This window comes from Oreochromis aureus, linkage group 17 (assembly GCF_013358895.1).
Source record: "Oreochromis aureus strain Israel breed Guangdong linkage group 17, ZZ_aureus, whole genome shotgun sequence".
NCBI classification, from domain to species: Eukaryota; Metazoa; Chordata; class Actinopteri; order Cichliformes; family Cichlidae; genus Oreochromis; species Oreochromis aureus.
Window position 1 is genome coordinate 20,417,222 of NC_052958.1, and position 26,790 is coordinate 20,444,011.

General features: G+C 39.2%; 1 protein-coding gene across 2 annotated transcripts in view; it reads right to left on the reverse strand.

Annotated features, from left to right (window-relative positions):
* The window catches only part of shank3b (SH3 and multiple ankyrin repeat domains 3b), a 47,316-nt gene extending 24,520 nt beyond the window's left edge, over positions 1-22,796 (reverse strand). For both annotated transcript variants that reach the window (XM_039601034.1, XM_039601035.1), the window contains exons 1-5: positions 22,185-22,796; positions 5,573-5,744; positions 5,221-5,424; positions 3,676-3,747; positions 3,149-3,257 (exon numbers count right to left, since the gene is read on the reverse strand). In XM_039601034.1, coding sequence (XP_039456968.1) covers positions 3,149-3,257; positions 3,676-3,747; positions 5,221-5,424; positions 5,573-5,740 — 553 coding nt within the window. In that variant the 5' untranslated portion in view covers positions 5,741-5,744; positions 22,185-22,796. The remainder of the gene's footprint in view (positions 1-3,148; positions 3,258-3,675; positions 3,748-5,220; positions 5,425-5,572; positions 5,745-22,184) is intronic.
* Between the last annotated feature and the right edge of the window lie 3,994 nt (positions 22,797-26,790).

The window sequence follows — 26,790 nt, forward strand, 5'->3', positions numbered from 1 at the left end:
GTGACTGGTTGGGATGAGGGACACTCAGTGCAACATGGGAAGCCCCCAGGAGCCTAGGCCTATTGCAGCATAACAACGGGAGGATTCAGGCTCACTTCATCCAGCCCTAGTAGTATGGGAGAAATATACTCTTTCTAGTCCCTGTCAGTACTCTCACTGCAGCCTTTTGGATCAACTGAAGGCTTTTCAGGGAACTTTTAGGACATACTGATAATAATAAATTACATTAGTCCAGTCTAGAAGTAATAAATGCATGCATTAAGTTTTTAGCATTGTGTTGAGACAGGATGTTTCTAATTTTAAAGATATTGTACAAATGAAAGAAAGTAGTCCTACATATTTGTTTAATATGCACATTGAAAGACATATCCTGGTCAAAAACGACTCCAAGATTCTTTAAGACATTCCTGCAGTTTAACAAACTCATTCGTGCCTGGCTCATGGATAGATAAAGTTGGGTATCATCTGCAAAGCAGTGAATATGGATGCTGTGCCTTCTAATGATATTGCTTAAGGGAAGCATGTGTTGGGTTTAGACTGTAGGATGTTTCTCAGCTGATTCTGACTAATCATAGCTAGGATGATTTCAGGAAAAAAGAGCCAGTGATGGTAAATGGACTGGTTCACACATACTTTTCTTCTCCACTTCAGCATTTTATACAACATGTCTCATTCACTCAATCATACAAATAAACTTTTACTTACTTCCTATCTAACATTCAGACACCCTCTAATAAACATATTGGTAGCTACTTGGGGTTCCTTGCCTAAGAATATTTGGCATGGAGACACCCACCAACCTGCCTACTAAGTCACAGCCACTCAAAACTTCCTGGAAAAACAACAAAGTTTGAACCCTTTAAAACTGAACCTTTTTAGTCCTTCTCTTTCTGTAGCAATTGGCTTATGGAGGACTTTCTCTCACTCAGGTGGAAACATTTGGAAACCCAAATTAGCTTTAACAGTCCCTTTAAATACACAAAACCTTACAATCAAATGACCACAGCGAATGTTTCAAGGTTTGTGTTTCAATATACTGGATACTAATAATAAATACAATATGACCACAGGCTGAACATTGGAGCATCAAGGTTAGTCTTATAGTTTTTGGAGCCAAGTGATTAGCTAGCTTGGTTATCAGGCTGCATTTATAGATTGTATAGGAACATTACACAGACACAGATACATGCTAATTATGCTTAGCAGCCATGAGATACAATAAAAAAGTATCACTTAACAAAACTGGAGGTTAGACCAGGGGCGTAATTTCCAGGGGGGTTAGGGGGATTATGATCCCCCCCCAGTAATCAGACCCAACCAATATAACCCCCCCAATAAAATTATGAATGATCTTGCATAAATAGGCTGTTGATTTTCTTTACTCATTTCAGGTATTACCAGCAAAATAGTTGCATGTTTAATCATCTGGGAATTTACCCCGTTTTTTTTATTTATTTAGACAGAGATCTTGACCCCCCCAATGTTCAGCACAAAGTTATGCCGATGGGTCAGACTTCTTGGACTTTTAGTAAAATTAACTGCACAGCAGAAATATGACCAGCCAGATTATTACATTTAAAAGCTTCAATTCTGTTAGTCTTGAGACTTCATTACTAATAAATTTAAATACTTAGAACTACAGTTTGAATGCACTGTTGTACACTTGCTTTCACAGAGTGTTAAAAGCCACTTCCTTTCCCTCTTAGGCCCTCTCGGGTCACATAGGCCTAGAGACCGAATAGTGACCAACTTGAAACAACTGGATACTAGTGAAAAATATGCATTTCCCAAACAACTGCCAAGTAGTTGCTGAAGGTTTCTGGCTGTTACTAGGTGAAATCGGTCACAGAGAGGTGTACGGTGATGCACTGAAAACCTCCTTGTGATTGTTTTGGTCGCTAGCAGAATGCTATGATTGCTCAAACACGTAGCCTAAAACAGATAACTCGTAAGCTGGAGAGGAAATGGCATGTCACAAATTTAGAGGATCATCATTTAGCCTGGAGAAATACTTTGCTGATTTATAAGAAAGCCCTCCGCAAAGCCAGAACATCTTACTATTCGTCACTGATTGAAGAAAATAAGAACAACCCCAGGTTTCTCTTCAGCACTGTAGCCAGGCTGACAAAAAGTCAGAGCTCTACTGAGCCAACAATCCCTTTAACGTTAACTAGTAATGACTTCATGAACTTCTTCACAAATAAAATTCTTATCATTAGAGAAAAAATTAAAAATAATCATCCCACAGATGTAATATTATCTACAGCTACTTTTAGTACCATCGATGTTAAGTTAGACTCTTTTTCTCCAATTGATCTTTCTGAGTTAACTTCAATAATTAATTCCTCCAAACCATCAACGTGTCTTTTAGACCCCATTCCTACAAAACTGCTCAAAGAAGTCCTGCCATTAATTAATTCTTCGATCTTAAATATGATCGAAGAGCAGTGCTCACACTGCCTAAAGAGCAGTGTGAGAAGTTCGACCCAAACAGGTTCCGTTCAAGTTCAAGTTCAAGTAAAAGAAGCATGTTTTGAAATGTGCTGGTTTCACTTTTACGCTCTGGTTTCTGGTTGGGGTTGTCTTTTTCACACTTTCACTGTTGCTTAGCCATAGTTGACAAGTTGGCAAACTTCCCTGCAAACCACAGATGACTGCCACAATCTGCTGCCAAAACAACCACAAAAAAGAGGTGACTGCTATGAGACCAGCATCCTCTTTGCAACCTATTTCACCTGGCAACCTCCAGGGACCACTCGCCTTCCAGTCAGGCAATAAGCATTCCAGGAGGTCTGCAGACCTTAATTGGTACTAAAGGTGGTGAATACTCCACACAAAGGAAGTGGAAGTGCACTGAGAGAAAATGAAGGAGTGGTTTGAGAAGCAGTGTAACAGAAATAAATGAAGCCACATGACACGGCCCACTGGTTTGTGGGATACATTTTTTTAAAATCAAGTTTTATGCTATAGTGTTGTTAGAGCCAGAATTGACCAGGAAATTTTTAACTTTCATGCTTTATAATGGGCAATTTTTTTGTTTTTATTAAAAAAAAAGTGGGTTATTGTGGGTTAATGCTTGCACACTGTAGGAGAAAAATGCAATTTCACACACTGAAAAATGACGCTGAAGGGATTTGCTCCTGCTCACCTCCTGTGTCAGAGTCGTGAAAGTTGGGATCGAGGCCTTTTTCCAACCACTTGGAAACCTTCTCCACATTCTTCTGGTGAACATGTTCCATGAAGCGCTTCAGATTGGCCTAACAGGGAAAGAAACACAACATAATTTTCTTATTTACTGAATAATATTCTATGAAGAAGCAGCACAAACTCCCTGAATTAAATCTGAGGTGAGTGTGGAGGAGTCGCAGTGAAGCAAATGCTGCTAAAATTTACTGATCCTTTTTGCACTCTCAGCCAAATATAAATAACACATCTCCGAAAGCATCCCTCTGCATATTAAATGTACGACTATTTTTGTACATATTTATTTAAATCCTTTCATTATTTATTTCACCCAAGCTTCATATCATCACTTGCAGCAGTATTGTAACTGTGGGAATACAGCAGTAAACCTCTTTGTGTTCTTATTTGGAGACACAGTGTGAGCATTTTGCATTAATACTGTAACAATTCTGTAGAATTTAAATCTTTCATTAACAGTATTGTGTTTCCTACCTTGGTATGCAGCTTTGCCAGCTGTTTGTCGTCCACGTAACTCTGGGTGTAAACTCTCCTCTTGTAACGAAACTGCAAAAAAAGAGACACAAACAGTCAGTTTGGAATAAACTGAAGCTACATGATGCATGTAGAGGAGATTTCATGAGTTAGCGTCATGTTTTTAAATTGGTCTGTGTTTAAAAGGATCACCAAACAGCCAAGAGCAATAAGTGTCATTCCCTGTTAAAATGATCTGACATGAACCTCTTTCAGTAGCGCCCTCTGGTGTATTAGCAGCATGTTTATGTGGGAAAAATTGCTCGAACCACAGCAAGAAGTCTATTTTGAAAGGGGTGGGGCTTACTGTGATATCACATGCTAATTGGCTAACTGGCCAATTGTGAATGATTCATCATTAGCTAATGGCCATCTTGTAAATAATCCCTGTTCTTGATTTTTATTGTGACCATAACTTAATGACGATAATAAACTGATCAGGAAAGTGTTCACAGAGCTCCACACCGAAAGCTGTTTTCACAAACATGTCTACCACTGCAAGTTATTTGGAACCACAAAGGTCGCCCTCTACTGCCCATTAGAAAGAATGCAGGTTTAAGGTGCTTCAGGGAAATATATGTAAGCTACATCCATCTTTTATACCAGAAGTGTCAAACATTAGGCCCCGGGGCCAATTTTAACTGTATTTTAGTTTATCTTTAGTAGTAAAGACTTCCTCTAAGGTCATTAATGCCACACTAAAGTAATTAGGTAAAACAGAAAAAATTAAATGACAGAAAGGTTCCTGTTTTTTTAACTATCTACTATTGAAATTGTTTTTTTTCTTACAATTTAAGAGTCGCAGTAGTCGTTTACTACAGCAGCATTTCTTTTTCATGCAGAAAAAACTGAAACACACTGTTGAAATTGCACTTTTTCTTATACTAAGATATCTCAAGGCTTAATTGTGTAAATAATACTGACAGAAAGGGGAGTTTCACTGGTCTGGCCCAGTTAAGATTAAAGTAGGCTGTATGTGGCCCATGATATAAAAAGAGTTTGACATCCCCTGTTTTATACTGTCTATGGTAGTGATAGTTAGTTGCATTCTACTTTTCACAAGAGACTGGGGGATACTCTGACTGCATTACTATGATGCAGATGTTTGCATTTATACTTGCGCACTGGTTTGTCTGTATCATTAAGAGTATATTTTACTAAAAAACAACAAAGGAAGAAGACTTCACAGCCAGGTCTGCATGCAGATTAAACAAGAGAAAACAGCATGCTGGAAGAAAGTTGCTCTAAAGAGGTTTTGTTGATATTCTAATCCACAGGTTCAAATATCTGTTTGTTATGTATATCTTCACTTAAATGTGAAAATTTAAGCTACATGGGTTTTTGATTAACTGAACTTTAATCTAGAAAAATATTACAGGGTTTTCTCTAAATATTACCACTTCACTTCAGCACTTCAGCAGTGCAAATATAATGTTCTATAAGTTATAGCAGTGCTGTATGTTTTAGTATGTTCCAGTGTTGTAGAAACACTGAGGTAAAGTTTACCTCCAGGTACGGGATGGGTGTGATGGGCGGGAGAGGATACTCCTTCAGCAGCCGCTCCTCGTCCAGAAACTTTCCGGCTCGGCCGTTGAACGCCGGCTGGAAGAGACCATAGTTCAAAACATCCGACAGAGACTGAGTCAACGTCACCAGAACCCTCTGCTTACTGGTCCAAACTGGTAACTCTGGGTCCAACCGCAAACACTTCTGAGAGAGCCAGAGACAGAGAAACAGGCGGACAGACAGAGAAAGAGACAGCCGGACAGACAGACAGACAGGTTTGTGCTGTGCCTTATGTTTATATACAAACTGTACATCGACACGCAGTACGCCTGTGTGTGTGCGTGTGTGTTACCGTCTGCTGCAGGTCCGGGATGCCGATGCGGACGACGATGCTGTTCCCAGTGGGCGTGTCCTCTCCCTCGTCGTCCCTGGCAACAACAGAGCCTGCCGGGTTGCCGTTTGTAACCGCCTGTTGCCGCGGGCGATCATGTTTGGTGTCAGCAGCCGGACTCAGAGGCATGTGGCTGAAACAGAAAGAATGGGGATTATGACTGCTGCACTAATCACAAAGCAGATATAGGCAACACCTTAGAACCTTGTCACACCCGCGGGATTTAATAATGCTATTCAAAGCTGCTGGTAAATCACTGAGACAGCTCTGCCACTCCCAAGTCATCATGGATGGGGGACTGTTTTAACCCAAACCACAATCTTCATGTCAAACCAAGCAAATAGTTCTTTGTGCCTAAACCTAATTAGGCAGTTCTCAGTATCTAAACCTGACCTAAATCTAACCAAGTAGATTTTTGTTAAAAGCACAAACAAATAAAAATGAAATGAAGCAGTGATTGGCAAAAAGCTAAACCATTTGCACAACCCAAATATGCACAAACAATAGGTTCCAGATGACCATTCAGCATGGATTATATGGTTGCAAAAATTGTCTTAGAAATTCCACACTCCGAACACAACAGAATGGACAAGTTATCATGCCATTTTAGTGCTTTCAAGTCTGCTTAAGGGACTGGAGAGTGCATGCTCAGTTGGTGCCGTGTATGTGTAGTGCCCCATAGATGAATCCATGCGGTTCCAAAAAACTAGCAGACAGGTGCATGTGCCTTGGATCGGCAGCTGATGATTTTATTAATGTCACTTGAACCCAAGCAGAACCTAGCATACTCACAGAAGAAACTAATACAGATTCAAAGAACTGTTATCTCTTTGCAGCAAGTACTTCAACAGGCAGCACATCAAGGCACAGATGCCAAAATACACCTCGTGTTAAGTTCACAAAATACTAACACTCCAGAATGAGAACCCTTTCGGTAGTGAAAGATAACAATGAATAGTGTGTTTGTTTAGACAGGCCATGTAATCAAACTCAGCTGAACCTAAACCAGTCTGCATGAGCCAGTGATCAGCTGTTACCATATAGACTGTGCTATTCAAGCTGCTTTAGACTGGCTAGAGTTGCTGCACATCTGCAAGTGACTTTGCAACCCGCATCCAGTCTAAATCCTTCATTTCACATTTTTTCTAAATGAACCTCATGTCCGTTGCATTATTTCTATGTATTACCTTCTCTGTGCCTTTTTGTTGTCTGTTTATCCTCACATTGCTTCTACTTGTTGCGCTCTGTTTCCTCTGACACAGTTACTGGGTCAGCTTTGCACACTTTTGCTTTGTTGGGACACACAATCACTTTAACTTTTAAATAAAGTTTAAATGAAGAGATGTCCAGACCTTAAAATCATATTAAAATCTGGATTGAAAAACGGTCTCTATTATGACAGAGATATCGGCATGAATCTAACAGCTTCCCACAGACATCTCTCACAGGGGATATTTTGCATTTACAGAGGTTAACAGTCAAAATGGCTGCTTTCCATTAGTGTTTTCCACTGCACACCAAATGTAGCACATCAGCGTTCATGTAATTAAAGACCAGGTGTCTTCTTAGTTTAATTCTCTGTGATCGTGGGACGATATCTTATTCATATAGTCTGCTGCTGACTCTGATATGACCTCCACCTCCTCCAACGCTAATAATGTCCTCAGGATGTTACATCACATCCTGTTTTTCGCCCCTTAACCAAACGTTCACACAGTGGGAAGTGTCTGTACAACAGTTTGACTAAAGTTTAGTTGCTGTGTGAAAATTATTAGAGAGGGAAGGGAAAGGAAAGAGGAGAAAGAGGAGCTGGATGAAATTCATTCCTCAGTTATCTTGCAATATTCATTCTGAAAATAATGTAGTATTTTAATAGTACTATATTTTTTGTTGATACTTGTAACATACACTTTTGTTTTGATAACATTTTATGATCTTTATTATTTTTAAATTAAAAGGAAGGCCACATCAAAGGGATTAAAGGAGCTGCACTAGATATTCAGCAGATTATTTCCAAAGAGTTTTTGTCACACATTAAAGCAAGTCATGGTGTTCCACAGGGTTCTATGCTCGGACCCATACTTTTAACTGCAATTGTACATGCTTTGCTTCAGAAATACTGTAAGAAAACAGTGCACACATTTTCACGCCATTGCAGATGACACCTAACTCTATTGATCATGGCTGCTACTGTTACTAATTGGAAGGTTGGTGGTGATCCTTGGCTGCTCCAGTTAGCATGTGAAGTAGCAAGTATCCTTAGGCAAGATAATGAACCCAAGTTTCTTGCAAAGTGTTCATTGGACTGCGAATAGAGTAGAAAAACATGTTTTGAATGGGTGAATGGGGCATGTTAAAGTGCTTTTAGTGCTCAAGTAGAGAAGTGCTATATAAGAACCAGTCCATTTAACATCCATTAGGCCAAACTAGAAATACGTTAAAGACATAATGGCCTGGATTACTTGTAATTTTGTTCTTTTAAATTCAGGCAAAATGGAGGTTATTGTTCTTGGGCCTAAAAACCTGAAAACCATGGTGTCTAATCAGATACTTAGTGTGCCTCCAGCATAACTGTGAGGAACATGGGAGTAATTTTTGGACAGGACATGTTCTTCAACCAAACATTAAACAAAAGTCTGATGGCAGTAAAGAGAAACAGCCTGTCTTAGAGTGATGTTGAAAAACTAGTCTACATAATTATTATTTCTAGGCTAGATTTGTAATTACTTCTTATCTGGTTGAAAAGCTCCCTGAAAACTCTTCACTTGATCCAAAACAACACCCCATCATATCATTAAGACCTCATAATACCTTAATATCCCAACAGTACACTTCGCTCTCAGAGTGGAGGGTTATTTGTGATTCTAGAGTTTCTAAAAGTAGAATGGGAGGCAAAGCTTTCAGCTATCAGGCCCCTCACCTGTGGAACCAGCTCCCAGTTCAGATTCAGAAGACACCCTCTCTACTTTTAAGATCGGTCTCCAAACTTTCTTTTTTGGAAAAGCTAATAGTTAGGGTTGGATCAGTAGACCATGAACCATCACTTAGTTTTGTTAGTTAGGCTCAGGCTGCTGGGGGGACTTCCCATATTGCAATGAGCATTTCTTCAGTCCTCAGGTGTTTCTTTGCCACTACTGGATGTATTTGATGTTTGTCTTCTCTCTCCTGTAGTTTGTCTTTTGTCCTGTTTGTTGTCAGTGGTCCTTATGCTCCTCTATTCTTTCTTTGCTTTCCTTTCACTCTGCAACCAGTCACAACAGATGGCTGCTCCTCCTTGAGCCTTGTTTTCTCAGAGGTTTTGTCCAATATGTTCTCATTCCAGGGGCCAATACGATGCTGTTTTGTCAGAAGCCACCTGTGTACAAGATGTCCTTTGGCATAGCTGCCTTGACCTGACAGCTGCCACAATATGAGCCACAGAGAAATAACAGCTACAAACTACATCTTTTTCAGCAGGTTAAAGGGATGGAAATGGCCTAAGTAGTGAAATGCTCTGCCAGGAAGTCATGGTTTATGTCTTGTGAAGTGCTTGAGTTTTGCAATTTGGCTTTTTATTTACTTCCTGATTTGTTTAAGTTGCAAGCACCTTTTACCTTTACTACAGATTACTTGGTTTGGTTTAGATATCACAAACAACTTGGTTACCTTTAGGTACTACAAACTACTTGGGGTGGCTGGGGACAGGAGGTAGAGCACTACTGCTGCTCTACTCTGCATGCCAAAGTATCCTGGGGTAAGAAACGAACCCTAAGTTGCTCTCTGACGTATTTAGGTATTGTCTTTTTTTTCCTGTGTTGAGTCACAACAACAGGTTAATTGGAAGTGAAAGCCACATCAGACCAGGTGTGTCCTCGTGATGAAGCATGAATGAAGAAGACTGGCTGTTGTTTCCTTTTAAAGTGAAGCTGATTTTTTTCTCCCTGCTGTTGTGCTTGTTGGATCTCTTGGTCTTGAGTATATAATGTTGGGCCTTCACCTTATACCAGAAACATGCTTGATGACTGTTGTGATTTTGAGTGATTTAAGTAAAAAAAAAAAAGGGGAAAGCGGTAGTTCCTGTGATAAGAAGGACACACCAATCCTGCTAAATCCTGTGGTTGAAAACAGTCTAAGAGACTCTGGACATGAAGCAGAGAGAGACTCGACCTCGACCTTGTCGTTAGCCCTAATGGACAACGCTGACAGGTCAAATGGTCCGATCGCTTCCACCGAGCTAAAGAGGTCAGAGGAGACAAAAAAGCTTTAACAGAAGTCCCTCCCAGCAGCTTCTCCTGACCGATGCTCCTCTTGCTGCTGATGCTCTAACACTGCATTAGTACTCCTTTAATCATTGTTCATATTAATCATCACTGCTACTAATTAACAGCTGATTACCACTCACGCTGATAAAGCCGGGCAGAGCCGGAGTCAGAACTTAATGGCTGCTTCCATTACAGCTGAGGATGAAAGCGAGGAAGACGGGGAGGCGAGGATGAGTTGTGAGTTGTCATAGAAACTGGAATAGCAGGGAATCCTGTGCTAACCTCACTGTGTCACTCTGTATGTGTGTGCGTGTTTTAAAAAAAGCCTCCTGATCTACATGCTCGCTGTTGCTATGGCAACGGAGTTGAACAATTTTCGCAGATCCCGTTTAAAACATCAACCTGCTGACTCTCTCCTCCTCTCCTGTCTGTCATGCTTGCTCAGCCATCGCAGCACTAAGCTTAAAGTCTACATGTCCATCCACTTCAGCTGGGTTTAAAGAAATAAAAGCTATGGGAACGCAATGATTTTCAGCATAAGATCGATGTAAGCTGACGGGAGGAGAAGCAGATGGGAGTTCAGAGGCAGTTCAGATATTTGAAGATGGATTTATGAACTCAGCAGGACCCACTCATGTTTAAAGGACCACACCACTACTTTCTTTTTAATGCCTGTTCTTAAAAACAACAGACTTGTTTCCCTGAGGTCAAAAAGGCAACTCCTAAAAAGGCTCTGTGACAACACGGTTAGAAAAGCTTAATATAAAAGTTTCATATAAAAACAATTAAACTTTTAAAAACAGACCAATCTCAGTAGGGCAAAAATTACAATCATGATTATTTAACAACCAGCTTTTGAAAAAAATCGTATGTGCTGTTCTCCACAGGACTACGAAGCTGATTTGGTTTTATTATTCATACGCTGTCAAGGATTTGGCTGGATTCATAACAACAAGACAAAACCAGAGCAGCATTGTGAGGAGGGAGGCAGCAAAATAATTGGTTTAGTTGTTCATAATCGCAGCCGTACATCTCAGGATCAGAGCAGACTAGAAATTAAATAACATCTGATGATTTACAGAATGAAGTATGATGTTCATTTTGTAAATTATGATTCTCATTATATTCAGAAAGGACGATGAAACAGGGCAGCTGGCAAGTCATGACCTCATGAGTGTCCTGTCCTGTGGTTTCTCTGTCTGAGTCTCTCCTCTGTCACCTGGTTTCAAAGCTCAGATGGTGACTGTGATTTTAAAGTTTCAAAAATATGATTTCTCGCAGGTGATGTCACAGTGGCCACCTCCATTTTTTATATCCAGTCTGTGCTTGAAAGTGCTGATTGAAATGATAAGGAAAGTGTTTAATGAGGTCGCAGATCAGGTGACCTGCCAATGTCCTAACATGGCCATACGCAGATACTGATCCTTGCACCTCAGCAACCTTGAGGCTCCAGCTCAGATGTCTATGGTGATGCTGATCCATTAAAGGTGTTAATAGAAACAAATAATAAAATCATAAGATGGATCTGTTACGTCCCTCTGCAGCCACTCATCTCTTTGCAGCGGCAGTGCAAAAGTGTTCAGCTGTTGCTAATTGAGCACACCTAGTCAGGTGTGGATAAAGGCATACCTGAGGCAGCCTTTCATGGTGGCTCACTAGTCTTGGTCTTAGTGGTACCAGCTATTTTAGCCAACGTGTTATGTAATTTTAAATAAAACCTCTTCTCTGTGTATTAGTCTCCATATTTATGTCGCAGCTTTTGAGCCGGCTCGTAACATAAATGGGGGCTCATCCTGGACAGTTTGGACAAAAAGGTGAAGAGAGGCCAGGTTGGAGGAAATTAGCTTCCTCAGTGGTTAAAAGACGAGCTGAGTGTAGTGTAGTGTTGTTCTGGTATTTTTAAAAAATATTAAGAATCTAATCGTGAGCTGCTGTCAGATCTGCTTTGATGACTACAAATATGATGAAGGGAAAACAGAGAGTATGAACACTTAAATTAATTAAATTAAATCTGAACAAACCTCACTGATATGGTCGAAATGCCAAATTTTCATGGGATTAGTGACAAAATATGAGGCGCTATCTGTTCCTTTGGTGTTGTGTTGGCCAATCATGCAAATTTTAATTTCATTACATTCCAGCTCCACACACTTTTTAACTTTTCCAGCTTGTGGTCTTCAACTTTGTGCACATGTGCAGCAGTACTGCTGAACACCTGGACACTTAGTGGACATGAAGCAGCTGTTTGGACCTTTTTAGTACCCTCACCCTCCATAAATAGTTATGTTTCAAGTGAGCTTTGAGCGGAAAGTGAGCTTTTGAACACTGTGTGAATTTGTCGCTTGCTGCATTAAAATCTTTCCGTTGAGTTCCCAGCATTAAAAATCTCAGACACTGAGAAAGTGTCCTTGAATGCACCAGCAGCGGATTTTCAAAGCGGTTCCCGCTCTCAGCAGCATTACCACACAACCATAATTTCAGTTTTCCATAAAAGCCAATACCCCAAACACACTTTAAGCTGATTTTGACAGCATGCTGAAGTGAACTGAGTGTAATCAAGCAGCGCCAACAGGACACTGAGAAGCGGCTCCCTGAAATGAATCACTTCCTTTCATTTACTGCAGTAAAAGCCCGGTAATTGCTGATATATTTCACTCTAACATCTCACCCTGTGGAGGAATCCTCAGCACACAGGATGACATGTCAGCCTGTGAAATGTCACAGGACCAAATTAAAAAGACTCTTTCATTCCTTTTCCACCAACACGCAGCTATTCAGAGCTAGAGCAGGCTCCAAAGTTTCCCAGCATGCACTGGGCAGAGGTCACACAAAGCTAAAAACAAAAACATTCATAGAAACACGTACGTAAGGTTTATAAAGTCTTTGTTCCTAAGATGTTTTCCTACTGTTGACTTGTTTGTACTGTTAAAGTTTAATGCAGGATAATTTTACTGTAGGGATGCAATGATAATTTTAAGCGATCATTTGGGCTTCTGACAACTTCGGTAAAAACAAGATTAAAAACATCATCAATATAAATATCACAATTGAATCATTTTTTAAAAATCCCTGTTTTAAAAAAAATTGAATTCTGCATGACGTTTTATAACTTACACTCTACATTTAATTTAAAAAAACGGTGGGGAAAATGGATTTAGTGATGAAATGAAGAACTTTTATTTATTTATTTAGAATATCTGTTCATTTTGAGTTTGATGCCTGCAAAAAAACTCAAATAAAGTTGGGGCTGAGGCAGAGTTTTCACTGTGTTGCATCAGATCTTCTTTTAACAACACTCTGTAAGTGTTTTGGGAACCGAGGACACAAATTTGTGTAGTTGTTAAAGCTGAACCCTTTACAGTTCTTGCTTGATGTGGGAGTTTTTCTGGTTAAATGTTCAGAGTCTTGTTTGTCATCATTTCTGCTTCAAAACGCTTCTAATGTTTCTATGGGGTGACAGGTCCAACATCCTGGATCATATCCATATGCAGACACTGCACCCTCCTCCGCCATAAAAACTGCCAAGGAATGGCTCGAGGAACACGACAAAGAGCCCAAGGTGTTTAACTGCCCTCCAGTCTCCCAAGATCCCAATTAGCACCTGAATGCTTGAGGCGTTAGAGTAACCCTGATCCATGGAGGATGTCTTTAACATGTTTTTTTTTTTAAATTTACCTCCCACTTAAACATCACCGCAGACCACCATATACACTACGACAATAGCACTCTCCTGGAAATTATTCTTGGCCGATGCAAAATACTGCTCCAAAAGAGCCCAACCTGTTAAACAGACCTCCAGATTCTGATACTCCGTCTTTTGCATGGGCCAGAACAAGCCTGATCCATGGAGCCTTCACCCCACAACCCTAAGGAATATATCCATTTCCTAATGGACAAGAGGAGCTTGGTTGGCACACAGAGGACCTAAACAAAAAGGCAGCTGGTTTTAAATGCTGGAAGACAAAGGTTTACCAGTCAATCTAAGCCTGGGTATTAACCAAAAGAATGAGATGATGGGTACAAACAGCTGAGATGATTTGTAGGAAATGTGGACTCCAATATATGAACCAATGAAAGAAATTCAGCGTCTTTTAGTGAAGACAGGTGAAAGTACCTTTACTAGGTGGGTCCTGAGTCATACATATTGTGATTTTGAGGAGAGCAATTGAAGTGACTACAAGAAGGAATGAAAATATGCTTGAGTGATGTGGTGGGAAATAGTTTAAAGCAGAGGTCCCCAACCCCCAGGCCACGGACCAGTTGTTTGGTACTGAGCCGTGAGAGTTGAGGCTCGGGTGTGAAATTGATGGTTTTCAGGGTTTTTATCGTTTTTTATCGTTATTTTTTTTATCGTTTTTATCGTTAACCCATGTTTTATGAATAAATCTTCTTTTTTTGGTACCAGTACTGTTTTTTTTTGTTGTATTTATCCGCGACAACTTAAAGGCCGGTCCGTGAAAATATTGTTGGACATAAACTGGTCCGTAGTGCAAAAAAGGTTGGGGACCGCTGCTTTAAAGGGTTACCTCTAAACATAGTTTTGTATGCCCACTAGGAACCAACTATTAGTACGATGAATGTGATACACGATGGTAATTTTGCCTCTGGTTTTAGAGGCAGGCAATCCTCCTGCGTGTCTCTCCTTAGTGTTTTTCTGAGAATATCCACCTGGGAGGAGACCTTGGGGTAAACCCAGAACTTCCTGCAGATCTGACATGGGAGTGCCTCATGATCTTCTAAGAGGAACTAGAAAACAATGCTAGAGGAAATGACATCCAGAGGACAATGCTCAGCCACTACAACTGTAACCTGACTTTACATGAGCAAAACAAACTGGATGAATGGTTTTAACCTCTTAACAATCACTAGTATAGTTTGTGTTAGCCATACAATAATTAGGCAAATAAAGTGCCACACATTCATTTTGGTCTTGCAGTGTTTCTTTTAACAGATTTTTCCCCCTTTGAATCCGTAACTAGGGAAAAACTATATAACTATAAAAGTATATAAAAGGTGATTGTGAAATAAACTCTGACTCTGACCCTAACCTTAGGCAGGTTACTGGAAGATGTTATATAAGTCATCTTGTCTGTGAGCAACTTGGGATCCCCCCAGGAAAAACTAGAAAATGCTGCTTAGTCTGCTGCCCACATGACCCAACTTCAGATAAGAGGAAGAAAATGGATGGAAAAGTGGATTTTTTAATGTTGTGGCTGATCCATAATCCATCTAATAGCAGTGGAATACTAGTGTGGACAAAAAGTGAGTGAAATCCCAGGAGACACACTTACTGTAACCTAGTTTTTTCAGCTCTGCTCTTTTGTCTTCTGCCGCTTTCTGTTCAGTCCTTGTTGTACAAAATGAGCGGAAAATGGTGTTATTATCAGTTTGTCATCAGTTCACTGAGTGTTTATGTGCTCCCTGTTTTCCCAGTAAATACTGGCTCCTAACACCAGAAGAGAAGGTCATATAATATCAGTGTACTGCATCTGTGCTTATTGAAATAACCTGGTGCACTCTCAAACACAGAGCCTGTATTAATGTCCAGCTCTGTTCACTTGCTGCCTTGACAGTTCCCTCTGCAATCAGCTTTAAGTTGCAGGGTTTGATTTTCAGCCTCCACTTCAGCTTCCACTTCAGCTCTACCAATCAGAGACGCTGAATCACTTTCCTGTCATTCAAATAACCTTTCATAGAGAGAGAAGGTGGTCGACTGGAGTCCAGAAACACTAAACTGACTGAAGATTATGTTTTCTCTGCTTGTGATTAGCATGGTGAGACCCGAGAAATCCCCCTTTCTGTCTGTTTAAAAAGCCAACAAACACTTCTGAAGCCAACCTCACTGACGAAGCATTTCTGAATAGCTCTGCAGCTGTTGAGGTTTTCACTCCTGTGTGCATTTTTCTTTTTATCTCCACCTGTTCTGAGGGTTTTGAACTGAGACGCTCTCATCGGTCGTAACAAAAGAACGCACGGAAAAAGCCAAACTGCATTTTCATGCCTCAGTGCCTGAAATAAAAGCTAAATAAATTAGAGCTTTTCACTGTTGTTTTGACGGATTAACCTTCAAAATGAAGGCAAAGACAAAAGGCGAGCCAACAATGTGACAGCTGTTCAAATATAAATCTGCGACATGCACTGTTGATGAAAAGCTTGATTACACAGGAGTTTCTAAATGCTACGTGTCCCCAGGATTCATCCTTTTTATGCATCCCATCCACTGCTTTTCTAGAAATCACGTTTGCTGCCTCTTCATTTGTCTAAAGTTGAGGCAGATGTGAGGTGGGGAGGGGAACGGTTCCCTTTTGGAAACTCCCAAAAACTGATTATACCATCCGACAGAATAATGAAGTGTTCTCAAAAACACATTTCATTGAACTATTTTTGTAAGTGGTAGTTAAATAAGCTGGTCCCTTATTCCAGCATGAAATCTAAGAAATTTTCATTGTCATGCCACACTGCTTCTTTCAACAGTGCAGATGACAGTATCACGCTTTCTCGCCTGACACAGTGTGCAAGGTTGGAGCCATGTTGAGTTTTCCCGAACCTGTGGTGTCCCTCGAGGCTGCATTCATGGTCTTGTTCTTTTCTGAACTATACCTGCTTCCTTTAGGCTCTACTTTAAAAATGGATGTCATTCTATGCAGACGATACTCTATTACGTTTACTAGTAAAGTCCAACAACTTGAAGATGTAGCAATTGGTTTTACATTGTTTAGGGGCCCTAAACATCTGGATGTCCATAAACCTTAACAGCAAAACTGAGGTTCTGTCATTTGTTAGTTCAGACATTGCCTGTGCTCCTGATTGAAACACTATACTGAATCCTTAGTAAAGTACTTTAGTGTGACTTTAGACCAAAATAGACCCGCAGGCTCTTAACGTCCTGAAAGGAAAACTAAACAACCCTTCTAAAAGTAAAATCAGTAAAAGATAAACTCTAGGCAAATAACTCTAAAAAGTCAGTACTGGTATTTAACTTGACTTGAGAGGGCTTGTCGTGTTTTTGTGCAAACAAACTGCTCCTGAACTAAACATCTGCCCTTTATAGTGGATATTTTGGCATCAGAAGCCATAATTTAAACCTTTTATGGAGAGGTCTACAGATATATGACAAAATTTCATAATTCACAGGTTCTATGTACACAAAAAACTTCATAAATTGCAAATATGACCTTAATCTAAATTCAGGTCTGTATTATGTTCCTAATTGGTGTGTGTGAACATGTGTATTTCTGTCATTGGTTGATACAAGCATTTACTTCTGGTACAGGACTTACACAACGCAGCGTGCAACACAAAGTCATCTGTTTTCTAAAAGGGTTTTAAAACAAGGATCTCAATTTTATTGTTAAGAAATATGTTATGATTACCACATTCATGGAGTTCACCACAGTTCAGCATTATGGTTCATGTTTCAGTTTTTTCACATTCTCAGAGAAAAAAATCTGAACACACATTTTAGATAGATGGAATAAAACTGAATAGTTCATCTATCAATGGCAGTTTTTACCATATCTGATATTTATCAGATGTCTTTTGATGACCTGCTTATATACACAAATGCTTTCATACAGTTTCTACAACTTCTATTCAGGTGTAAATTAACGGTCTTTTATCGGATCTGAACTGCTGTCTTCAAGGGAAAAGTCCTGAGATTTATTTTTTTTATATCCACTATAAATGCAGATGTCTTCAGCCTTAAAGGAAATATTGTTTCTATTTTCTCTGTACAGATCCTACCCTGCACTAGACTTTGAAAAATCAAGGTAGAGAGGAACCCAGCTTGTTAAATGTTATACCAGAGGACCTTAACCAAATGGCAATATGAAACAAGTTAGGAGTATAAATCCTCTCATCAACTAAAATGCCAAACAGCAGACGATCTATAAGAAATTTGAGTAAAGTTCTAGTATTGCCCTTTCATAAATCTGACGGAGAAGTAGAGCTAATAAAAAAAGGTTAAAATCAATTCAGCAAATAGATCTTCAAACACCTGGAAAATGTAGACGGATTCAGTTTTTTTCTTTCCATCTCTCATTGCTTCTTCCATTTTGTTTCATCCCTCTTCTCTTCCCATTCTTCCCTCCATCTCAGCCACTCTGAAAATCAGACTTTCACACCTGAGTGAGCAAAACGTTTCTGCTACATATCGGCAGTCAAAGTATATTTTCCCTGGTAAAAGCGCAGCTCCTTGTTATCTTTGTGCTTGCTGTTGTAAATGTTAATGGGTCCTTCAGGTAATACTCAGTGGGAGCAGGAGCAGCTTTTGTGTTGCTCACAGCGACTGTTTTCCTCCACTCTTCTCTGCAGAGTGCTCTGTTATGTAATGTTTCCTCGGGTCGGTCCTCAGGTTTCTTTCAAGACCGATCTGATCAAGGATGTTCTGTGCTTCTCCGATTTAGGCTCGACTTTTGGGAAAAAATTGAAATTCTTTGTTCGATTAGAGCAGCAGGAGACTTTGTCCTGAAATAACTTGGGGTCAACACTTTGATCATTTCCAGTTTTTGTCCTGAGTGGAGCCACTGTCCTCCCACACAGAACAATGCTGAGGCTACATTCTTCATCTGGAAGTAGAAGTGAGATCTAAAAATGCTTTGGTTCCTGAAGACCATAGGAAGAGTCGGATGATAAAACTTGATTAATAGTAAAAGTTTTGTGAATCCCGTAACAAGTGTATGTTTCTATTAACTCTGAAGTGTCGAATGGGTTTCATTTATTGAAGCTTGTTGATGGATACCAAAGGTATTAGAGACAATCCCAAATGAATTCAAACTTGTGCCTCCAGTTCTTGTTTCAGTAATTAAGGACCTATGCTGTTCAATCATCCCACCATGGAAAAAGAACAGTTCAAAGAAATCATTAAAAACAAATTACCATGAGATGTGCATGACCACAGCTGTATTTATGGCAGTTTAGGCAAATATGTAAATAAGGTATATGTCATTGATACATTAAGGTGAAGACCATAGAAAGCCTTTAGTCGGTTTTTCTCAGTACATTTGAAATTGATGAGCTGTCATGTGATGAATACCAACCAAATTCCATTAAAAAAAAGGCCTTTTTTACTCAAAAAAAACATTTTAAATCCAATGAGTGTATCAGCAGTCTACATTTTGACATCTGAAAGTTAAGTATAATTTTAGTTGACAGCTGGAAAACTGATAAAAAGCTCAGATGTACTTTCACGGCCCTCTTGTATAATTCAGAAAGACTGAATGTTCCTCTGTAGTGAGAAGAGCGTCTGTGTTTCCAGCTGACAGCGATCACAGTCTGGCTGTTTTACACACCGAGTGATCAAAATAAAATAATTTTGAAAAAAATTTTTAGCTTGACATCCTGAATTTCAAATTCTGTGTTTCAGAGGCTGAAAGAGAAGAAAAAACACACAGCAAGTTGTTGAGTGAAGGCTAAGTGAGACGCACGTTTTTACTTGTGCTGACAGTTTGCCTTCAGCCTACATACACACTTCCACCTTGTTACAATAGAACTGGCCTAAAGCCAAATAATCAGGGACTTTAGATATTACCGTTATTATTGGAGGAGTCAGGAGGGGAACACCGGGTTAGTTTTCCTGGACTCGAGGTCTGAAAGGGGTCTTCGTACCTCTAAATATATCTTTTTTCTTTGGTGATTGTTCTTTAATCACGTTGTCGTGTTTTGTTACTCAAGCACTTTTTCAATATTTCATTCATTTATTTTTCTATTCTGTTTAGTTTTCTTTCAGTTTCTATCAAGTAGTTGAGTTCTAGTTAATTTTTTGACTAGTTTCTGTATTAAATTCTCTAGTGTATTTATCCATAGGCTTGATAACATATAGACTTTATACTCAGACAACTTTGAATTAAACCTATGGGAGAGTTCTGCAACAGCAAAGGTGGCAGCAGAGGCATAACTTCCAAAGGTAAAAATTCGACTGGTGATTCTATACATACATATTCAAAATGACTAAAAACAGCCATGAAGAGGCTCAAAATAACCCCAGAGAGACAAAAAATGGCTTCCTCCTCCACTACTGACAGGGCGCCTCAGCTGCTTTCACTGCAGCCAATAGCTGCAGGATGTGAGCGCTGTTTGAATCACGGCAGCAGAAAAGCTAATTCACTTCTTCTTCAGACCTGCAAACATGACTCAAGGTTTGCAATGTTGTGGCATGAATGTGAGCCAGCGAGGAGTGTTTTTTATGCTCTTTATAGACTGAGATATAAAAAAAGACTTCATTGACCTTAAATATGCTGGAGGAACCTAAATGAAGAGGTGGAGGAACCAGCAGAAACGGGGTCCTATATTAGACTGAAAATGAATGAGTGTCTGGAAGTGTTTCAAAAGATCACACTTGTCCTTTTTTTCTTGTTTTAGTCCGTTTACTACAAATCCTGTCCTAAAGCAAACAGCAATGTAACAGCATCAAGTCTCCAGATCGACAGTTTCTCAACACACACGTCTGAAAACTGATAGATGAGCCAGGATAAATAAAAGAAGACTCATTCAATGCAGTTACAGGCTTTTGTCCAGGCAAATTACTCAGTTGTTGAATCAGTTGTTGATGCAAATAACTTACAAATTTGCTTAAATGCTCCCAGATTTTAGGTCCAGAATATAATGTCAGTGGTCCATAATGTAATATAAGACAAGCCATCTTCTTACATAATTTTCTCAGGTGGTATGATACTGGCCTAAGATTGAAAACACACTTTCATCTGGATATGTGTTTGCTTGAAGCGGCTCTAATTGTTTTTCATGTAAAATCCACAAAGCTCAGTTAGAAGATTATGAAGAGACCAAAATTGTCCTAAAAATCACTGCAATGTAGAATACTGCTCAAATGTCTTGAACCACCACTCATTTCTTTATAATTTACTTCCAAGAAGTGTGACTTGTAATGGTTTTTAAAGTGCTCTTGAGTAATAGTTGTCCAGGGTTTCTGAAGGACATTGGCTGCTTTTTCATTCATTTTCAGTGTAGTCCTTGTACCTGACAATTTTCAGAGGACTAAAAGTGGGAAACTTGGTATATCTCAGCATTGAGTGCAGAGTACAAGTGGAAACTATAAGAGTGGAGGACGAAGTGCCAGGCCCAAAAACTATCTACAGCAGACAATCATTACCTTAAAGTAATGTGTGTAAGAAATAAGAAAAGACTGAAGTTGATCCATCTACTGTTTACTGAAGGCTCATTGGAAATGGTCTCAGTGGAAAGCAGCTATCAAGAAACCCTTCTTGAATAAAGGAAACAGAGGAGAACCCTGGACTGGATCCGGACTGGATCGGTGGAAACAGGCTTTACAGAGAAATGAATCCAAATGAGAATTGTTTGGTTCAAATCATCATAAGTATTTTACAGAGGAATTCCAAAACGAGGTCCAACAGTGAGCGTTTACAGCCATCTGTAAAAGATGGTGGAGGCTCTGTCATGGTCTGGCTGCATTTGAGCCAGTGGTGTTGAAGATCTTCATGAAAAGGGATGGAATTATGAAGAAAGTACCATCAGATTCATTTTTCAGCATAACAATGATTCCAAACAGACTGTAATGTAATAAAGGCATATCTGGATAGAAAAGCACACAGTTGAACAATATCATTCATGGATTGGCCTCCCCAAAGCCTGGACCTCAACATTTTGAAGAAGTGTGTGATCAGAATAAAAGGCAGAAACATCCAAAGAAGAGCTTTGAATGTCCTTCAAGAAGCCTGCAGAACTGTTCATGAAGACTATTTAAAGAAATTACAGAAATCTGCCTCAGACATTTCAAACTGTGCTGAAGAATAAAGATGGTCATATCAAATATTGACTGTCAAGTTTGTTAGAATGTTACAAACTCTGTTTCTGTATGCTCTCTATATATTGTGTTTCTAGCAAAATGAGTGGTGGCTCAAGTCTTTTGCCCAGCGCTATCAAAGAGCTAAAAACAACAAAAATGACCTCAGAAAAACTAAATATGTCTCTAAAAGAATGAAATGACCAAAACCAAACTGACTAAATGACAAATGACTAAGTAGCCTCACAAAAACTAAAAACAGTCAAAAACACCAAAAAAAGACCACAAAAAGACTACAATGACTAAAATCAGACTGAAAACAAAAAATAGCCAACAATGAGAAATAAAGGTTAAAAACAGTCATAAAACAACTAATATTGACTGCAGAGACAAAACAAATGACTGAAACAAGACTCCAAATGGACTGAAACGGGAAAGATGACTTAAAACAAACTCAAAACAGTCTCATAACATCTAAAAGTGACAACAAAGAGTCAGAAATGGCTAAAAGCAAATCCATCATCGCTTCAAGTGCAGAGAGGAAACCCAGTAATATCAAGATAGATTTACTCACCTATCGTCAAGAGTCCCATCAAACTTTTCCACTGTCCTTTACTGAGTTCGACTGGTCTCTTCTGGTCTGTCCTGATTCTGTTTTGGCCTGGGTTACTAGTCCGGTGACTTCTTTGGTTTCTTGTCCTGGGGCAGCCTGGTGCAGCCTGGGGTGCCTGCTTCCTGTGTCTCTGAAAGGTTTTGATTGGATGAAGCTGTGGTGTAATCCTGTAGTAGCAGTAGGATGGGTGCTTTCTGCAGCAGATAGAGACCTTTATATTGTAGTGCCTTTTGTTGAACCCTTCAAACTATGAAAGATTTTGTGTTGTAATACTGTAGTTAAAGTGTAGTAATCCTGCAGGGGAGTGAGAGGTCTCAGGGTTTCAGATTGTGTTCTGGGAGCTGCCCTGCCCATCCTGTAGAAAGGGAGGAAGAGAGATGAGGAAGAGCGAGAGGAAGACGGGTGGGAGGTAAAGGCGAGGGAGGCCAGGATATAGAGTGGGGAAAAGAAGGAGAAAAAACATGTCAGGAGATGGTGGAGCAGTGTGAATCAGAAGTGGGTCAGACACAGCTGCATTTCACGGAGGCCATTTCAGGTTCACTTAGTTACACAATATGAAGTTGTTAGCATGGCAACAAGGCTGCAAACCTTTTTTCCCTATCCACTGCCATGCTGGCAGAATTATGTAAAGTTTTACATATTGATTTATTTCTCAGTTTCTATTCTAAGCTGAGTGCAAAGAAACGTGAACTGGCTGAGGGCCTCACTGTAGCAGCTGAAGCTCGTACATGCTAGCAGGGTTGATTAGCTGCTAGCATGTAAGAGCGAGTCAGTGTATGGACTGCAAACTGACACTCTAAGATAACCTTAAACCATGAGACTTAAATCAGGGAGCCAGTCGCCAATTATTTTACTCATTAAGTATTTCTTTATTACATTTGGTAAGTAAATTCTGTTTTATTTTTCTATATTACATTTATAGAGTTATTTTACCATAGAAAGTCAATTTATTGTGTTACATTAGCCTTTTCAGCAACTCTTTTGCATCTTATTTAAGTGCTTTTATTTACTCAGTTTCTAAAATTTAAATGAGCTCCATTTTTTTCCTGTAAATTTTTTTACTTATTCTGCTTTTTAAAGTCTTTGGATTTGGAGCTAATTTAGCTAGTTTCAGAGAGAGGATAAACTGGGGAACTGCACCAAGACCCAGCAAAGATTATTTTGAACTATAAGTCAGGCATGGTACTCTAGTAGAGTCCAAGAATAATGAACTGGAAATGAGCAAAAGGTCATTTCAACTTACATTTGTCCTTCTATTTTCTTAACCAGCAATCCAACAGTTGCATTAATTCGGTTTATTCAATTAATTTGGCTACATGCAGTGTTGGGGAGTAACGGAATACATGTACCGGCATAATGTATTTAAAATACAAAATATGAGTAACTGTATTCCGTTACAGTTACCGTTTAAAAAGGTGGTATTCAGAATACAGTTACTTTGTTGAAATAAATGGATTACACGGCGGTCTTTTCCTGTTTCATATGTTAAGCTATGCTCTCTCTATTTTTGGTAATTCCACGCCGCTGGAAACCCAAACAAAACATGCATGCCTTGCCTAATGTCCACCCTACTGTTACTCATTTTATATTAAGATTTAAAAATCTAGTTGGTATTGGTATAGCAAGTAGCCTTCAGTAATAGTAATAAATCACACAGCAATAGTACATTCATGTAGTTGTAAAAAGCACGATAATATATTAAGTAATCCAAAGTATTCAGAATTCGTTACTCTCATTGAGTAACGTAACGGAATACGTTACAAAATACATTTTGGGGCATGTATTCTGTAATCTGTAGTGGAATACATTTTAAAAGTAACCTTCCCAACACTGGCTACATGCCAGTTTGACTTGTGTTGATCTGGACTTGAGAGTTGAATACAGACACCAGTGGAATTTCTTATGCCTGATCGTAATGGTGCTGGCAGGAAATCTCTATTCTTGTATCCAACAAACCTAACAAACTGTCCTGCAAACTCTTCTGTGATTCTACCACATATTACAGGTTATTCACTCTGATACTTTAAAAGCTTATGTTATCTCCACTAGTCTGTTCATATATATATATATATAGTCTCCTATGTGTCCTGACTGATGCATCCACCAAGATTGGGCTTTCTTTTATTTATTTATTATTTACAAGTATTTTATGCATCGCCAGCTTTAACTTATCAACGGTGGTAGAGTACTTAAGATTCAGATATGAAAGACCAACTACATATGAAGATCAACACCTGATCAGACTCAAATTTGGCCCCAGAATAAAGACCAAAGTTATGCATGGCCAAATCCTAATATCAGACTGGGTGGGAGTAACCCCTGGTAGCTTGTTAGCTTATGGTAGCCTACTTGCAGGCAGCTGGTGGCTTGCTAATTGCTAACAGCATGCTAGCCAGCTGGTCTGTGTGGGTCTGTCTGTAAAACCGGAATGTTTCCACAGCAACGCAGACAGCAGGAGGACATGTTGCAAACAAGAACACAATTTAAAACAAGTAAAGACAAAGATTAGAAGGACTTCCTCTGACTCACGCTTCCTGTTTCCTGTCTGGGTTGCCAAGGAAACGGATGTTTGCCAGGAAAAAGCTGAGAACCTGGACTTCACTGATAACACACAAACACTCACATTTGACTTCTATCTTTGTGACAGACCCTGTTGACATTTCCTTAACTGTAACTTGATTCAACATTAAACCCTCAAATAGGCATGCGATAAAAAGACAACCCAATGATGTGTCCTCATAAGGTATAATTCTTACATTAGTCCTCATAAAACAGCTATACAAGAACACAGACATACACATACGCAGCTTTTTAACATTTTATGCCCCATCACTGAAAATTTAAGAGGCAACCCACAGGGCTGAAAAATGAAGCTGAAGAAAAATTGTAATTGCTCTAATGTCCACTTGAGGCAGGCTTCTTGAGTACCATATTCCCATATTTCTGCATAAATCAATAGATGGAAGAGGATATGACATTGTGCTGGTTTTGTTATTTGTCAGAAAGATTGTAAAAGACCTACTATATAAATCAAGTTAAGACGATTTGAAGGAAGAAAAATTGAGAAAAAGTCCTGATCTCTGGGATTAAGACACAGGTTGTGTTTAAATGCCTGAATGTAAATATTAACTATAAAAACAGAATTCAGACAGACTAGACTCAGAATACATGCAAATTTGATATAAGGTCCAGAAGCCCTGTTATAGGATCATACGTTAATGCTCACAGAGTAATAAAATGGGAAAAAAAGTTGACACTAAGAATCTATATTTCTTACTATATTTTCTTACTGATGCTCATCAGGTAAACACCAAGACAAAAGCTACTGAAAAACTTTAGACCCTCCCGCTATTCTAGCAGGAATGTTGACGTTGTTTCCAGAGAATTAAGTGGACGATAGACATCGACTTCATAACTTCTAGAACATGACCCGATCCAACTGTAACCTGATTCTAACCTGAAACCCCACAAAACTCTGCAATAACATTAATACTCAATAAAATGTCCCCGCACTCACAATAGTTCTCACAGCTGAACAAGGACACATGCACATACATATATTCTTGTATATCTTCTTGAGGTCCCTCATTGACATTTGCTTTGATGTGACTTCATTTAAACCTGAACCATCAAACAGGCCTCTAAGAAAGCGAGGACCTGACAAAATGTCTTTAGGGGGTCAAATGCTTACAGAAGTCCTCAAAATGATACCTGAACAAGAACAGATCCACATATTCTTCTATTTACATCTTTTTGAGAAGCCTCATTGTTATTTCCTTAGCTGTAACTACAGAACAGAACTAAAAGTACTCAAAAAAAGGTCTAATACTCACTCACAGTCCGAATAAACATGGATGAACAAGACCACATGCATTTTGTCCTAATTTGTATTTGATATATTTCACATCCAACATGAGGTATTAAAGCCTGCTGTTACATTATGTGATGACCACATTACAAATCCCCCCAAAATCCTGTGTGGATTAAACGATCTTTGGAGATTTTTAAAAATACTATAGCCCATCACAACACCAAACGCAACACGGCATGTATCCTATTTACAAGTGTTGTCTGTACATGTCTTTTCTGTGTCATCGAGCTCCATTGTTGTCCAAAAAAAACCATCAGTGAGCTGCACTGTTGCTCAGAGAGACTGACTGTTCCTTGGATTTATAAGTGTAGACACTAGAGTTTATTCAGAGACGACTGCAAAGACTAACAGTAGCGATCACTTTCACGTCTAATTTAGGGTTATAGTTACCCTTTAGGCCTGTAGTGAGTTTGCATTGTTCGCCTGCAAATCAATCACTTCATGAATAATAACAAACAGGCGTCTTGTAGAGAAACATACTGGGATGATTACTGTGGGATTGTTTTGTTTTTCTGATGGCCTTTATGAACCACAGATTTGACAAAACCAACTGAAACTTTTAAGTGCTTTTAACTGTTTGAGCATGTGAAATCTGAATATAAGTAAGGAAACACAACAGTTGCCCAGAAATTATGTCAAAATATATTGATTACCCTGTAGTGCTGTTTCCAGCAGAGGTCAAAGATTAAAAGATGG